General features: G+C 31.6%; 1 protein-coding gene across 1 annotated transcript; it reads right to left on the bottom strand.

The window, feature by feature from the left end:
• Positions 1 to 1,713: 1,713 nt before the first annotated feature.
• Positions 1,714 to 16,644, bottom strand: LOC119676532 (homeobox protein unc-4-like). Its single transcript, XM_038087774.1, has 4 exons — positions 15,700 to 16,644; positions 4,804 to 4,982; positions 3,882 to 4,021; positions 1,714 to 2,954 (listed from the first exon to the last, which is right to left on the bottom strand). Exons 1-4 carry the CDS (start codon positions 16,229 to 16,231, stop codon positions 2,444 to 2,446), a joined length of 1,362 nt encoding a protein of 453 aa, XP_037943702.1. The 5' UTR covers positions 16,232 to 16,644; the 3' UTR covers positions 1,714 to 2,443.
• Between the last annotated feature and the right edge of the window lie 2,429 nt (positions 16,645 to 19,073).

The raw sequence follows: 19,073 nt of genomic DNA, 5'->3' as shown, positions 1-19,073 counted from the left end.
AAAAATTGTTTGGGTCCCCTAAATATTAGATTCCTGATCACCTTTTATTTATATGGGCGTTTTGGTTCGACTTTTCGGTTTGTTTATTTTCATATAGTCCACTGCTTTTTATGGTATAATGACTTTCATTCTGAAAACGACAGCTCCGATAAATGCTGTATGTTGCTGTTTTATATAAGTAAAGCAATCCAGAGAGCACAATAGAGCTGATGGTCGCAGTGCTACATCTGCTCTTCATAAAAAAAGCAATGCAGATGTAACAAATGATAATATATGGGCAGATGACCGATGTCATTTGATTTTATATAGTACATGCTGTTACATTTTCGTTTATATTCTAGATGTTCTTATTTATTACAATTATTGTTTCGGTTAAATTAGTTTAATGTAGTATTGATGGAGTATACCTACATAGCTCTTAAAAAGTTGCAGCAGACTGATTTCTTCATATCTCCAATTAATGGTTTAGACATGTTTTGGGTCACTTGACTAATAATACCTATTACTGCTCTAATTATGAGCTCACTTCGGTCTTAAGTGAATCTGGTTTCGACGTCCATGTCTTATCACCTGTTATGATGCGATTCATGAATGTAGAGTCGTTTCTATGCTCAAAAATCATTTCTTCACACACGTTCTTTCGGTATTCTTTTTGCAAAAATTCAAGGTGTTTCGGTACAAGTCGAGCTGCAACGCGTCTCATGCCCAATATATCATGTAGAATGTGATGAACGGATCCATTTGAGATGTTTAAATCACGAGCAATCTCCCTTTCAGTCATACGACGATCTTCCAACACAATTTTCTTGATTTTTGCCACGTTTTCTTCGGTATTTGATGTTGATGGACGTCCAGAACGAGGCAAATCTTCGATCACTTCTTTGAATGATTAATACCACTCGTATGCCTGTGTTCGAGACATAGAAGAGTCCCCGTAAGTTTTATGCACCATTTTCAATGCTTCAACATATGAAATTTTGTTGAAAACACAAAATTTTAAACAAACTCGTTGTTCAACTGAATTTTCCATAGTAAAAATCGCTAAATGCACTTGAGGGAGTCTCACATTAACAGCTGCTGTAAACTAACTAATTGACAGATGGCGCTCAAATTTGTACCATATGTCAAGAAAGGGTGTACCAACATAACAAAAAAAATTTTTGAAAAATCTATTAATAAAATAGTTAACAAAATCCGGGTACTTATTGAGCAGAAGGTATTACTGCTCTAATCATGAGCTCACTTCGGTCTTAAGTGAATCTTTACTTATTTTGAATTGTTGATGTCCTTCTGTTATAGAACTAGAATAGGTTAGGAATAGATGCGAACCAATTTTATACGTATTATATATGGAGAAAATAATGGTCGACTATCTTAAAAAGTAAATTGTTAAGTTTCAACAACAAAATTGGCACATTGGAAATGGAGCACACAAGATTAAAAGGAATGTGTTGTTTATCACTTAAGACTGAAAAGGAAGTTCCATCATTTTGCTGGATGGCAGGCTAAAAAGTTTTGCAATATTGGTCCGTCTCCTTTCGTATTAAAAGACACCTCTTTTAAAATTTTTAATCCTGGATTATTATAATTCAGACTAATTTAGTGGTGGTAATATAATCTATAAGTTAAGTAAAACGATATCTGTTATAAATTTTATATATTTGTTTTATTACTTTTTCTTAAACTGATATTTTTTATAAATAAGTTGTTTTTACAAATATGTTTACATGTAGTCTATTTAAAACAATGGTTTCCGAAGCATTTTTCTTCTTAATTTATATTTGTTTCAATTTTATGGTGACATATTAAATGGACGCTTCCAATTTTATAAGCAAAAATTCCTGATAACTGTTTTCCGTCAATTTCATTGAGTTCAGTGTTGTTGTTGACTTTAGAACAATTAGAAAGCAACATCACAAAATTTAAAAATAAAATTCAAACAATTTATATAATAAATAAATCTAAAAACTAAAAAATATATGTACAATATTTAATATTTATAAGAATGCAGTGATGACAACGCACCAAAAATGTCAAACGCTTATATACTTTGCCTATATCTTATCATGCGTTGCAGTCCTTTAGTGACAACTTTTACCGAACGATTTTTAATGTACATAATTGCTGATTTTCTTTGAAAGTATCTTTTGTAAGAACTTTTTTACTATTGCCAAATTTATTCGGTAATCATTAATATTAAATTCAAATTTACCTATTATAAATAAGAAGATCAAATTTAGATTCAGATTCAGATTCAGATTTACACAACAGTATTTCGAAGAGACCATATATGTGGTCACTAACTTAAAACATTTGATCTGGCGTCGCAATTAGCGCATTTCTAAGCCAACAATGACCGCTTCTCTTTGCTATTTATTGTGTATGCAGTTAATTAATTTCATTAATTAAAAAACAAGTCTCATCATTTTGTATGTTATAACTCTCATGTGTTGTTCGACAGTAATGATTCTATACTAAATGGATTGTTTCTACGAATACTAATTGGTGAAGTTTGATGAAGGGATTGATGCGATGAATTTTGTAGTTTGAGGTGAAAGTCAGACAATCTTGATCTCGTGGAGAATGTGAAGTGCTTACTACAACTGTCAATAGTAGTGCCATTATCGTCGTCGGATGCGCGTAAATCACTGTTTGAAACAGGACTCCCAACACCGTTTGGACTACCAACTGGAGAGAAGCTATTGCCTGCGATGTCACTACTTCTAGGACTCCGATAAGCGGCATCTTCAGCATCATCGTCACTGTCAGTACCACCAACTACATCAATTTGTATGCCATCATCTTCTAGATCTGAGTCGGAAAAAGTTCCATTCGCTTTATGTTGTGATATATATTCAGCTTTTAATGCTTCTATGTCCACGGTAATACCTTTAGCTTGCAGTTTACGTGCTTGCCTGTCTATTGCTTTTGCCAGCTTCTTTCTTCTCCGAGCTCTGTAAAAATCAAAAGTACAAATTTACTAACTCAATTGCAAATAACTGCCAACTATATGCAAGCACTTTTTATTGTAATCTTAAATTAGAAATGTTATAGAAATTGGGAAATCTATTTTGACCTTGTATTTCCCGCAAGGATCAAATTTATTTATTCAGTCAAATGAAATGAGAGATAATGTCTCACGACTAAGGCATAGATAACTGCTTGGGTTTCCAATAAAAATTTAGTGTATATAAATAAATACGTATCTAACAGATAATAGATGACCCAAATTGATTGTCATTACGCATGCTATGATTTTTATTTTTAGATAAGTGCAACAAAAAGCGGGTCTTAGTGAAGTTGAAGCGGAACAATTGACTTGATCATCGTACTGAACATTTCTTAAATAGTAAAAGCACGACTAGCTTAAGCGAAGCCAGTGGCCGTAAATGAGTGACTACTTATTTATGGGAAAGAGATCCATATGATAATGCTTATACAAGATAGCAGAGCAAATCATTTTATAATTCTTTTTATTTTATTATGTAAGACTAACAATATTTAAATATGGTAGATGATGCCAACGTCTATTTAGCAATAAACGAAGAATCTTTACAGCAGCATTTGAAAATACTCAATGGTTTGTAATAGGTCCAGAAAGGCATTGCCGAAAGGGCAATAATTAATTCACCTTTATCAATATGTTTCCCATTAATTGACTAGACTAATATATATTTTAATTAGAAATTTATATTCAAAATTTTGCTCATGAAATGGAACACTATTTTTCGTCCAGTATGATTGAAATTTTAAATGAAGCTTTAACTTTAAATATTGTTTTCAGTTCCACAAGAACGACATTAAAATTATAATTATAACATATGATACTCATGGTACTGATTTTCTAAACTGTTTTTTAGTGCTCTTACAGCAAATATTACCTTTCTTTTGCTTTTAATTCATTTGGCGGGATTGGCTCTCCAGAACAAGTTTGGGGCTGTGCATTATGAGCAGGTCTTCCAGGTCCCTTTTTAGTGTGCTCGCGTTTTCTCACTTTAGCTCGCCGATTCTGGAACCATACCTATCTGAAACAAAGTGCATAATTTTAGGAATAGTTAAGTGTGAAAAACTCATTTAATTATATATATACAATAAATTAATTAGCTTTAATATCTTAATGTATACGTAAAAACTATACTATTGTATTGTTTTGCAAATCTGATTTAACTATATTTTGTTTAATTTATATACATGGACACATAATTTATTATAAAGATTCTGAAATAAAATTTGATATAAAATCTTTTCATATTATTTGTTTTCCTGGTTAACTAAGAAGGAGGAAAATGGTCACTGCGGACTTAAAGATAATGATGGAATGATTAGAACATAATGGAAAACATTCTGAAGTTAAAGTTTACTGGATACATAGCCGTACTGGATATATTTAATATCATGGAAAAAGTAATATTGTAACTGCCTAGTACCTGTATCAGAAACATTTCCATTAAGTTAATGGCCACTTCATTTGCTCCAATAACTATTGTAATTTTGCCTATCTATTTTTTTATAATACATATATTATAGTAGTATAATAACATGTGTATATTCAGATCAATTATTCACAGTATAAAAAGTTGTTTTGTTCTAAATTGTATAAATTTAAAATGTTAATGAATTATTAGATAAATGAATTTTAGTACAAATAGTTTTGGAGGCCACTTATGTGTTCTAATAAAAGCCACTTATGGATGGAAAAAGCAAAAACTTTTTTCAATATTAGTACTACTATCAAAACTGATAGATTACGTTTATTTTTAAAGAAAATATAAAACGAAAAACTTGTTTAACAAAAAATCTTACCGCAACTCTGCTTTCTTTTAAATCCAGCCTCATAGCTAATGCCTCTCGCATAAATATATCAGGATAATGACTGGCAGAGAAGGCTCTTTCTAGCTCTTCTAATTGCCAGGAATTAAAATTTGTTCTAGATCTTCTGCGTTTAGCTGCACTGCTATCTTCGTCACCATCACCGGGAAACCCTAAAAATTAAAATTTAAATACAAAAAGATGTTGAAAAAATCACAAGAAGTTTAAAACCTTATTTATTTAAAATGTATAATCTCATGAAATGTCCAATTAATATTTTTATATCTTATTGGTAAGAAACCTCTTTCGAATAGAAGAGTTCCAATTTGAAAAGTGATTTGCATTGTGTGGAATGCGATAACTAGTAAAACTCTTCAAACAATCATTTACAATGTTAGCAATCCACAGCAAATTATATAGAAATTTTCTCTAGACGCAATAGTATTTTAGTTTTCACAATCAGCAATTTATAATAGTTAAGCAAATGTGTACAGCTGTGGGATATCCGTTAGTTCTAATAAAGAGACAGCACATTTACTGTGGAATGTGTGTCGCTCGTGTCCACGGTTCAAATTTGGCAGGGTTTTATACATGATACTTGCAGTCTAAAGGGTTATATGGTTCATTTTGAATATGGACCTTATACATGGAATATATAACTTTGCGCTTTTCTCTTTACTTATTAGTTTGTGCTTTTTGAAATGTAGTATTAGTGTGAAAGCGTTAAGTTGTTGAAGAATGAACTGTCAAATTTTAAAACTGAATGGACACAAATACCATCCGGTTGCAATTTTAGTTTGTAAATAAGCAGCAAAAATTTATAAATCTTAATACTATAATAACACAACCCTAATGAATAATGACGTTGTGTTTGAAAACGTGTGTCCCTGGTCCCAAACACATATGCACACAACTAAATCAATAGATGCTATCAAACATTAGTAATGATAAATATTTAACGATATCAGAAACACCTTTGCGGTCAGTCAAAAAATTAAATTTCTAATTAATATTACTAGTCCTCTATATTAATTGTTTATTATCCTTTTATTTGCTGTATATTGACGTAGCAAATATAAATCCATATTTAAAGAAGAAATAATTAATCTACCACATGTAGATGTTATACCAAAAGAATTACTGGAGATTCGTCTCTTTTTTAATAAACAAACAAAAAAAAGTATATTTAAAAAAAAATTGAATCCTAAAACGCAGAAAATGCCAAGAGCCTTCTTGCTTTATGTAAACTAAAGCGAAGGGTACTGGTAGTATCAAAATGTTGATATTTATAGAGGTGAACTATTAAAACTGCCTTAAGAGTTATGATTAATTGAGCACATAAAAAGTCACCCTAAATTTGATTTGGTGCCATAGTAAATAATAATAAAAATAATAAACTCCAAAATTAAAATATAATTAGTACTGTTAACGTTTAAGGCCATACAACTTTTTCTAGTCACTCGTTCTCATTGTATTCCCAAAGGTAACTCATTAACTTGAAAACCAACCAAATTTTTTGTTTCGTGCACAATCTCATATCTCTCATATCCAGGGTTAGACTAGTTTTGTACCCAATAAATATCTATATATATACGGAATGTCACAACTGAGAATCATTTCAGTAACACAAATTCTGAAAAACGTTCTCGAAAATGGCATGTGTGGATGAATGACCAGAAATTCATAAGGAGTACTTATTTATGCATAAGTCTGTGGTGTTTTTGTTGTGGTTGTAAATTAATGAAAACAAATCGTAAATATTCATAATAATATATTTCAATTAATTGGAATACTAACGTAAAACAAAACAATTTAATTATCTTCAGTGTTATTAGAACCGCAACCACATTTCTGACAATAATTGAAGAACGAGATTGTTCGTAGGCAAGCGAATGAGCACTCATTTGCATTCATATATCGGCTTAACGAAAACATGAAAACTAAGTCATAAAGTTGACACTACGGAGACACCCGAACCACAAGCGAACCCAAGCAAGCCCAAACACAAGAAGTAGTCGAGCAATTCCAGTATCATTGCAAGCAACTGCACGCAGTCTTTCCGTGCTACTGAGCAGACAAGTTGTGTGCAATGCAACGGCAACGTTGCGAACAACTAATTCAGTGCCGTAAACGAACAGCCATTTTACCACTGCTCATAAACACTTCCCTGCATCGATTTGAACTAGGGGTGTAGCGACTCAGAACACACCCACTACGAAATCCGCAAATATGAAATTACTCAATTCGTACACAAAATGTACGTTAATTGCAGTGTTGAGCAGTTAGGAAAGAAATAATCAAACTAACGCATTCGAATATGGTACCCCGACAAGAACAAAGGGTACTATGGCACAAAAATAGGTACCTTGCATCAAAATGTGTCAGTTCCATTCCACTTCAGTTTCCAATAGTTCTGAGAAAATAGTTTTTACTTTTGAATCTTTACACATCTTTGTACGATTTCAAAAATCATGAAATCGTTTCTACTACCGGAAGTGGGTCTCCACTAATTAAGTTCTTTGTCACTAAGCAGATTTGAAATTTAACATTTTTAGATGCGGCAGTTAGGTTCCAATAAGGAACGCAATTTAAATGGAGAATACATGATTGGATCTGCCGGTCATTAACATGTGGAGAGTGTAAGTGGTATAAGTGGTAATTAAAAAAATTCGGTGATTCAATGTTAAAATAACTTTTTTCGAACTAAAAAATAACATATTTCTATTCATATATTGGGAAATTTTTTGTCTTTGAATTTAAATATTACTGATTCATAACTCTTTGACTCATTTTATTTAAATTGAGCTCTGAATTTTTGCAATTAGTTTTATGGAATCCTTGATATAAATGATTTTTACTGAGTTTCGAAAAGCAGAATAGAGTTTTGTCCTTGTTTTTGAACCAACACAAAATTAAATACTGTATTGCTATCTATTATGTGCTATCTAATATGCTCTGAATAATCTGCATCAACATCTGTTCCAGTTTCAAGGAAATCGTTCGATTTACCAAAAAATAAATTACACAGGCAAAAAAGTTAAGGCAATTCATAGTGTCGATAAAACTCTCAATGGTTTGCCAACGATACGACAAAGATAATTCACCCATAGGGCTTAAAATATTATTCGAGCTGTCCGAAGCGTAGTGGGTTACGCTTAATATTAAAGTTTAACCATTTATTTGAGCCTCTCATGTCCTATTATGTGTATAACCCCAAATATATATTATATTAAAAATATAGCAGATTTTCGAAAATTCAAATAGACGTGTTCGAATATACACGGACTGCTAAAGAAGTCGATGTTCGAATATTTTGAAGCAGCATTAATCCATAATACTGACAATAGATAGTTAGTAGTTATTGGTAAAACAAACTTCTTAAAAAAGATTAAACGAATATATATAACAGAGTCTCAAAAAGCGTCAAAAATTAGTGTTAGAAGTAGAAAATCCTAAAAATTAAGTTATTAATCCATATATTTTGGTTACTCCTAATGTAGCAATGAGTTTCCTTAATATTTATTGCTTATTAATATAGAAAGAAGCTGGAGAACTGAAGTAAATTTCTGAATGAATGTAGACACTTTCCCTTCTTTGTTGTGTATTCGTAATTTGACGGACTGATTTTGAGTAAATTGGATATGTTCCACACTAGGGAAGTCTGCTGAAAGCTGATCCTTTTTATCCAACACACCATTCGGCACAAATTTGGAAAAAGGAAACATAAAGCAAAACTTTTAAAACACTAAAAAAACCTTCTTTCTCGATGGTTGTCTTGCAGTTCTGAAAAAAAAATTCAATTGCGAGGTATTAGCACGATGCAATCATTAATACATTTTGTTTTAATAAAAAACAAATAAGAACCCGACTTTTATGTGCAGCCAGGTACTAGTCCCGGAAAAATAAGCATACACTGCAGCAGTTCAAACCTTTTAAAAATATGCATACGTGACTTCTTCAGAAATATTAATTTAGTTGCAATAAAATTTATCTTACAGAAGATGTAGCAAAAAAAATAAATTTTTTTTATCGTTCTTTACCATCCTCTAATTGCCAAATACTGGAAACGACTATACTAAAGCAATACTAAGCCAATCAACAACTGTCTATACTAAATAGAATCGAACTAAAATGTATTGAGTGATCATATATAATATCATACCACTGACTTTTGAAGAGAAATTTAGCTTGGAATGCTCTTCTAGTATCGATAATATCATGAGAATTTACAATGGATTACATTGGTTAAAAACTGTGTCTTAACTGTGTCTATAATATCTTAAAAATGTATATCCACAAGCTGCTTGAGATTCTGAAAGTTGTAGATATTGTAAAATATGTGATATGAAATCACATCTTGATGAAACTGATGACCCCGTAAACTTTCAGACCTCTAATTAATATCTTTTTACAACGATTGCATTCACTTTCCAACCTGCTAATTGCCTTATGAATAGTTTTGAAAATTTTTCTATAAACTGCCATTTTTTAAATGAAAAAAACTAGAAACTAGACTATAAAATGAACATAAATAACTTTTATTTAATAAAGTTAATATACATATATTTAATTATTGATATAATTGATACATAGGTAAATATAATTATTGAGCATCTCTTAGGGGCAGTGGTGTAACTACATTTTTTAGGCCCATAAGCAAATTCTAACTAACGGCCTCCTACTAACATCTTTTTAAACCCTTTAAACGAAAAAATGTAAAAAGGGTATGTTAGACTTGTCAAGATTTTCGTAACGCATTAAAGGAAACGTCGAAAATACCATAAAGTATATATCAGTATATGTATACGTATACTTTTTCAGTTCAAACTACTCTCTCAGCTTTTGAACTCTTCGAATGAAACTTTACACACATACTTTTCGGGAGCGGACCCTGTTCACCATTTGATTTGATTGAAATTGGCCTACTGATTCTTATAGATGTAGGTATGTATTTTTATTTTTCCTGAGCAGCATGGCTTACAATTTACTGGATCCAATAACTTTAAATAGTATAACCAAAGTCGTGGCACTGTTCCATATTTTGTTTTTAAATTAATAGTATGAATAGTATGAAGCATTGAAACTTCTTCTTTCTTGAATAGGATCCTTCGGAAATGGCCCTTGCAATCTCTCGTGGTCGGAAGAATTATTAATTAATAAGCGTTTAATATCATTAGTAAGTTTGACATTAATATAGTGCCCAATATCAGTTGAATTGCTTATTGTTTCATCAATGATTTTGAAGTCTGTTTCAGTATTTGACCAATGTGTCAATTTATTTTGTGTATCACTATTAGCAAAGACATCGTCTAAATACTTTACTTCTTCACTTTTGCTTTCATTTATTTTTAGAAAATTGTTTAGTTTTGGTAATTTCTTTAATATTTCTTCTCGTTCGTTTTGCTCTTTTCTTTTCTTGGCTCCACTTAAAAGTCAACACAAAGAAATTTTAAAGATTTTCTTGAAATTACAAATGCAACCTTGTTCAACAACCAAAATTTATGGTATTCCAACAAAAAACGTTTCGTTCCACTTTTAAGAACTTATTAAAAATAAATATAATGAATACATAAATTTATAAGGGGGCGACTGGGGGCATTGCTTCCAGTCGGGAAAGTTAGGGAAAGCGTTGCTTCCAGTCGCTTCCCTGTAGTTACGCCACTGCTCAGGGGAATGAAGAACAGATTTATATATAATTAACTAAGTTCTCCTCATAAAAAACATCAGTTAGGGAAAGTGGACAAGAGATATACAATATCATTATGTCTACAAAAGTTATATTCTTATATGATGTAAAATCGGAGTCTCGTTGTCTGGCTAGGATTATGTGAAATTTGATAAAAAGGAGCAGTTTCTTTGAGGCTCCATTCCTAATAAAATAAATTATGTTTGTTTATGTTCGAGACTTAAACATTTGTTTGCATTTCAAAAAATGCTTCTAGCAACAATAGAATAATTTATTTTAACAGAAATGATAAATATATAAATATATAGTCGACCTCAATTATCAACTGAAGAGTCTTGGAGTAGAGATTTTCTACAAAAATTTTCAAGCCGGCATTATATTTTTTTATGGTGTTTTTATTGAAAATATACTTGAGTCGTGTTTAATATTTGTTTTGTGAATATTTTTATTAATTTTTGACATTTTGCATTTATATACTTAGCATTTCGTGAAACAAATTGCAAAAGCACCAGTCTCAGTATTTCATAAGAAAAATTGGGTTTTGGAATATTACTTAAAGACACAGACTTTTAATCTGCAATCACTTCGCATACATCTTTATTTGGTTTAGCACATGATGAATGAATTCGATCATTTTATGACATTTTCCATTTCCTGTAGAATATATTTCCATCCGCAACTATCATTCGCACACTCGCACACTCGTACATTCGCAGACAACAAGCCCCGCATGGATTAAGGAAGCGAGCAAATAAACGAGCAAGTTGAATCGTGCGAGACCAAGCGGAGTAAGTTTATCGAGTTCCCAGCTTACACTGTATGAAAGACGTTGGCTTTGCGAGACTACACAGCTACACAGCGCTATTGAGGAGGTAGGCGGCATCACGTTAGCTACGTAGGAAAATCACTTTTCATTAAAATGTTTCTTGTAGTTGAGAAATGATTAATGATTTCAAGTTGGAAGTGTGCATTTATGAAAATGACTATACATTTAATAAGTTTGTCATTAATACCATTGCCAAACACACTAAACACTCGCAAGGAGACGAAAAGTTACTTATCCACAAATTATAATTCATTATCAGCGATCAGATCTGATTAATATGCAAACGCTTAATACTTTCCTAGCACTACGGGCAAATAGTAGAGTGAGTGCGATATTAATAGATCCCACTCATTATAGCCCAAAATTTTATTAACAAAAGACAAAAGATTACAAATGGCAATCTAATTTTAAGTGAACGAGCAGAAGATTCTGAGATTATTTTCAATATAATTTATCGTAGTATATAAAAACTACGAAAAAGCGAAAGACGTGTGCATATTTTCGATATAATTAACATTTTTAAGATTTAATATATTTTAATAGCAAACTTAATTAAACTTAAAACTTAATTTAATTAAAATCTTGTTAAAAATTTTTTATTAATTTAATTATAAGTTACAATAGATTATAAGTTATAACCTTACATACACTTTAAAGAATGTAGTGTAGTAGAAGCTTTGTTTTATATTGTTCTTATTGATAATATAACAATCTCATGTCTATATTTTCTACATTTATAATATAAAGTTTAGTTATTGTCAATATATTTAAAATTGATTAAGATAGTCATCTATTTTCAATCGACTCATACACCTGATGTGTTTGATTTCCGCCTGTATTGTGCCTCTTTCTATTATAAATCCTGATCAATCCAATTCGTGATACTTGAAGCTCACCTTTACTCTACATTATTATAAATTAAGGTGGAATATGTGAAATTTTCCTACATCAAAAACTTTTTGCTTTCGGTTTGTGATTAGCTTTTTAAATACTGATTTAGTTCGAGTTCTAAACCAGTGTTGGGTAGCTGTTGTTTAACTCTCATCAATATTTGATTTCCATGTGCAAAATCGCCTTATTTGGGAACTATATATTCGAACAAAGTCTCATATTTTCAAAGTAGTTTGTAAAAAGTTTGAATATCCATACATTATATGTAATTGTAAATTTCAGTAATGAAGGCCAGTAACGTGACAAGAGCCAATTGTTAGACCGGCTTAGCTATGTTTTTAGTATGTAGTTTCTTGCTGTTCAGCCGTCGACAAAGTTGAAAATATTTTTTAAATTAATTCTTATTGAGCTTTGCAAACAATATTGACATTCATTAACAGCAATCGTAATACATAATATCTTTAAGTATGTCACTAACAGTGTCCTGAGTATATACGTTTAAGAGGCTTTCCCTCAACGCATTTTGAAACACTTGAGATTTTACCAGAGATTTTTGTCAGTACTCCTTTAACTCTTGAGAAACTCCTATCTTTTGACTACTGATATATAAAGTAATAAATCCAAGGTAAGTTTTCGGTATCGTTTTCAAGTGTAATTACTTCAAGATTGAAATTATATAATATGTCAAGGTGTAGAGAGGTTTTTAAAGAAACCTCGAATTAAAAAAGAGTATAAGTGCTTAAGTGCATTAGCTCAAAACAGCTTCAACATAATAAGATCTAATATATATCTGATTTTATTTTTTAGATTTTTTACCACGTGGACATGATTTCTATATAGAAACAGAAACTTGGTAATTGAGTAACTTTTTATATTCCAACACACATCAAACACTTCGAAAAATATTTCTAAATAATTCATAAATATTTAATATAGTCGAATTTAGCCGAAATTAGACGAATCTAAACAACTGAATTATGCATCACAACGAACTAACTTTATTGAACAAACTGATCCAGTTTGTTAAATATAATATCACTCTATATAGTTATTACAGTTGAGATCACAGGATGAGAGATTTGTTTTATTACCGAACACTTCGGTACTCGTAATAAGAACGACCCTTGGAACATACCATAGTTGTCCGCATTATAGAGACAACCCACTGCACTAAGGGGAGTTTTAAACTTTTGTAATAGTGTATTTGAAAAACACAGTCATATGGAAACCTTCTTTGAAAATCTTTGAAATTTTAAATTTAAACTATTTGTTTCTGTGACATTTTTTAAGAATTACAAAATAAGTATTAAAAGTTAAAACTTAGAAGAAACATAAAAATAAATTTTTTAATACATTAGTCCTCTTTAGTAGTTTCTACATATTCGAAGAGAATCGCAACATTTGAACAAAAACTGCATTAATATTATATAGTATATATTATACAGATATATTCGAATATTATTTTCATAGATCAATTTACGAAATTTAATTTTAATTAAAATTAGGCTTTTCTGACCTAATTTTAGTTTCGAAGCTTTTTATTGTATTTTCATAAATACTACCCTTCAAACAATTTAGCATAAATAGATCATGATATTTGTAAGGCACTGTAGACAACACTCGATCAATGTAATCCGTAAAAATTACTGTCTGCATTACAAGACAAATTTAACGTTAAATTGGTGAGTAAATCGTATTTAATTATTGTATTAAATGTAACTTCAAAATAGCATAAAAGTAGCAAATATAATAAAACTCAATTTTATAAATAAATTTCTCAAGTGTTCTGGTTCTATAACACTAGAAAAGTCTTTGGAAGTTGTTCCATTCTCAGGAAAACCAATATTTGTATATCAATTTCGACGATTGAGTCGTGCGTATATCCATCTGCCCGCAAATTTTTTACTCTGAGCTCTTATTTTGCTTGAGTATATTGGAATATGTGGCCAATCTCAGCAAAACATAAAAGTATATATTTAAAACAAAAAACATGTTTTTAATGTGAATTGTTTTTCAAAGCAAGACGTCCAAATGAATCTCTCGTCCCAAACTCCTATTTATTGCATATGTCATATTCGATGTATGCTTTCTGCTTTTAGTTATTTGTTAGATTCTATAAATTATAGTTTCTTTAAAAATTATTACTTCTATTTTGTTACTACACCATTAATATTTTATAGTAGTGTTTATTTTAAACTCTCCCGCTGATATCTGAATCCTCAATTGAATTGAATAAGTTGCAACATTCGTTTAGAAGATAAGAATTGCTATCAGACCTCGTATCTTTCTAGTGCACCCAAAATACAAACTGACAACAATTAAGCATTATTTGCTTCCAGTGGATGGATATAATTCTTATCGAAATGCAGAATTTGCAGTAAATAGCTCCATTTACTACAATAGTAAAATTCCATTTGTTATTAGGAATCTAATATTTAGTTGTAGCTATTAAAGTATTTAGGTGAAATGGAGGTGTCTATGAAGCTCGATTGTGGTATGCCACATTTTTTGAAGCGCCGGCAAATAACCGGCGTACTTGTCGCTAGATCCTGTGATTTTAAATATATGTTTGTATTTAGATTCTTATCAGCTTACAGACCCAAACAATTAAACGCATTTATTTAAAAATGTTGGCAAATATTAATGTTGGCAATATTTGCCAACATTTTTAAATAAATGCGTTTAATTGTTCGGGTCTGTAAGCTGATAAGAATCTAAATACAAACAAAAATTTAAACAGACGATAAACTACATCATATCAATATTTTAAATATATCCAAAAATTGAGTTCTCGGTACGAAAGCTGCACTACTATTCAGTAAAATTATAATGTAAATCACATCCACCGCTATTATTCTACTGAAAGTCATAAGATAGGTCTAAAGATACTCCATTCTTATTAATTTTATTATGTTTCAGTCTCTTGTTTGGAACTCTGCATAGACAAAAGACACACGCTAAAACCTAACAGTGGAGTACTTAGAGAGGCATCAAAAGAACACATCCTCTCCCATTTGACAATATGAACTAAAGGCAATAATACCCTCACAATTTAAATATATTATTGTTTTTATATTTTAATAATAATCTTAATTTAACATTTTGATATGGAAACTTTGCAAACATTAGAGATAACAGTCAACTGTTAGAAATAATTAAGAATTGGTATTTAAATAAAGCTCTTGAAAATATCACCTTTAAGAATATCAACGTATATTTCTTTCCTTCGGGTGATTTCTCATGTTTTAAATTCTTCTGATTACTCGAATATATATGAATGATGATTAGTACAGTTCATAACGAAGAAATATTTTGACTTGGAGCAATATTTTTGCTTTATATCAAGAATTTTACAGAAAAATAAAATACTTCTCTTGAAAAATTGATATTTCCATAACTCTAAGTGAAATGCAATAATGTATATATTGCTAATGTATATATATATATATGGGTAAGAAGTTATTACATGAGTTTAACAACTACTTACCACCGTCTTCGTTAGATCCTTCGCTTGGCGGTCCAGTGGGTAGATTTTGTCGGTTGCCAATCATTAAACGATGCTGAATGGCAACAGTTGCTACCGCCGCTGCTGCAGTTGTTTGGACAGCCGAAACGTTGCGCATAGCTACACTCAGACCTGTTAGTTTGGCAAAAGCATTGCTAGCGTTAACAGCAGCCATTTGTGAGGCCGCGACGGCACTTTGAGATGCCCCATCGAACCTAGGTCTTCCTAAAAATGGGCTGCCACTGAAAACGCCAGGCACGCCGAACTGTAGAAATTGGCCCCATGGAGGAACGCAAACGCCACTAGCAGCTGCAGCATATAATTGCAGGGCAGCGGTTGGATGTAAGCTTTCCGACGGCATATTCTGAATGTTGCCTGAAGCAGTGACACCTTCGCTTTCGCTATTGCCACCAGCTCCGCTGCTGCTGCTGCTTCCTGTACTTAATGTTGAACTTAGGTTATGTTGTGTTTGATAATGTTGCTGCTGCTGCTGCTGCTGTTGGTCTAAAACCATTATTAAACCACAAACTGACTTAAAATGTCGGTAAAACACGCGACGGTATTTTTTAGCACTCACAAATTTCCATAATTTCTTTAAAAAACGCTCACGAACACAATTCAATTATACAAAAGCAATGTTTTTGCATGTAAACAAATCGCATAAATTAATTAAAATTCAATTAATCGAAAAGCGATATCGGAATTAATAAAATTTTAATTATACACTAAGAGCAAACCCGACAAACAAGTTAAATCAATAAAACTGATTCAGGTTCAAGCCTTAGATATTAGTAACCGACCGCAGACGACTGCTTACGTACAAAACGCACCGAAACTACTCGCACTGACAATTCAATATTAACTGAACGCAGAAAACTGCTTGCGCTGCAAGAAACCGCTTAACAGGGAAGGAAAAGCGAGCGACAATCGCATCACCGAAGAGACCGTTGCCATTGTGTTGCTGCACGTTTATCCAATAGTTGCCACTCACACTTTCAAGTTTCAACGGCAACAAAAAAATTAACACAACATTGTTTCATCCGTTAGTATCAACAATGTAACATAAGTGTGAGAGAAATAATAGGGCGCGCCTGTGTAATGCGAAAGAGTGAGATGTAAAATTATCAAAGAACCACTTAATTTTATTCTTCAGGCATCGTTCTTTTAATTTTGTCCACAATCACAGCTAAAAATATAAATAAAAATTGAGTGCCTCTCCAACCTTTTATTCCCAAGCGTTTTTTAATGCATCAGCGGTATGTTTCAAAGCAAGGACGTAAAAGTTCAACTACTAAGCGTAGCCGTTATTATCAAACATGGATGACATAATTCAACCACAAAATAGTCTCGTGCGAGTGAGAGAGATGAGTGCCGAACTTGATTGTTTTGCTTATAAAGAAAATAGTGGGAAATTTTTTTAATAATTTCCTTCTGAGTTATTTCATTTCACATAAAAGTGTGTGTAGTTATATACACACATATGTGGCGGGGCGGAGTTTTTCCAAATTTTTCAATTTACCTCAACATAAAAATAATTTATTCAACTATCTCCACTTCTTCTATTTAACATCGTAAGGTAATCTTAAAATATTTTATTTTTATATAATTTGTGGATCTATTCCACATGCACGCGTATGTGTGTATATATGTTTGTAAAATACATAATTACGTTTTTTATTATTATGTGCATCAAATTGATTTTAAGACCGAAATACATACATAACAGATGAACAACCCATAAATTAACATAAAATCATAACCCTACTTATTTTTGTTGATTCTTTGTGAACCAGTTGTTAATTTAAGACTGCAGCTAGTGGGTAACCTAAAGCAGTAATTATTTTGCAATCAATTAGTAAAAATTTACACTTAGATTTAATCTTGGATTTACACTATTAATAATGTTATCTATAATGAAAACTGAACAGCCACTTCTTCAAGTCGTGAAGAAGTGGCTGCTCTTATTTACAATTTATTGCTATGAACACATTTCCATGTATGAATCAAGTCCGATACAAGGCCCACAGGAATACTTCTGTGTATTCAAAGTAGGTATATTACTGAACATATTATTGGTATTATTTTACATAATTTTTTTGTTATTCATGTGTTCCTATAACTTTTTTGACCATTCATATTCAAGCACTGCTCTATTTTACACACTTTGTCTTCCATCTATGTGTTCCTACTATCGCCCACAAAACATGCTCGTCGGCTGAGAGCAAATGAGTGCAAATGAGTGCAAATGAGTGCAAAGAAAGCCACAGACTTCGTGGCGTAGAAGTTGCTATTAATTTGGAAACATAAACACATCGCCTAAAGAAAATGCGCATGAATCATTTCGTCTCAAGATTCGTTTAGCAATGCCTCTTTTCGCCTCTTTTCGCCTCTTTTAGCCGCTTGTTCGTCCCAGTACCCCCGACCAAAGAGCCTCATGTCTAAACTATCACCGCCGCCGTTTTATATTCTATTGTTGCAAGAGCAATAAAGCATGGCTTCTTGCTATTTGATGATGTTGTTGTTGCAGCGCTTTTCATATTGATTATTCATGTGCTTTCTTCACTAACTTTTTTGGTTTCGTGGCATCGTCGTGCCACGGCATAAGCCCATTTAATTTATGCTCTCAATTTCGAATTATTTGGTAATCTCCAGTATTGCCATTCTGAGTTAACAATTAGATACTTAACAGTGATATGTGTCTTGCTGAACTGCATGCCAAAATATCGTAAATATATACACCAATACTTAATTTTCTCCTAAATGTGGGATGTCAGAATATTCCTGCAAGAACTTAGTTATTTAATTGCTAATGTTCTTTAATTACGAAAATCTATTGTACTTTACCTGAATTTTTGAATAGTTGTAATTCTGTGGTACACAAAGTTTCCGCCGCTTCGACCGACCTACTATAATCAAAATAGAAGATAAAGCGTTTTGCGAAGAGCGAGGAACAAATGTAGATTTGAAGCGTGGATTGATAAAAGTCAATCATCTTGATCTTGCCTCGATCATATAAATATCATATATTTTATGATAGTATAAAATTTTTAGAGAAACATGCAAAATGGAAACTAAGCAGAAAAAAATTATAAAACATATTAAAATAAAACATATAACATGTAAAAAAATTCTCTCATTGTTTATAAAATTCCCAACATACATCCGTCTATTAAATTTTCCTGAATATTTTCATCCAAAAATATCTGGAAAATACTTTTCCATTTGACGGTTTTAGAAACTGTATTTATTTGGAATCGAATGCAGCAATCCATATTTTACCTTCTCTCCGCCTGGCTATCGTTTATCAAAAATTCTACAGCATTTTTTATATGTGGACTTACTGTTACTGGCATAGA

This window comes from Teleopsis dalmanni, chromosome 1 (assembly GCF_002237135.1).
Source record: "Teleopsis dalmanni isolate 2A chromosome 1, ASM223713v2, whole genome shotgun sequence".
NCBI classification, from domain to species: domain Eukaryota; kingdom Metazoa; phylum Arthropoda; class Insecta; order Diptera; family Diopsidae; genus Teleopsis; species Teleopsis dalmanni.
The sequence above is the reverse complement of the archived record's forward strand: the minus strand, read 5'-3'. Positions and strand labels throughout refer to the sequence as shown.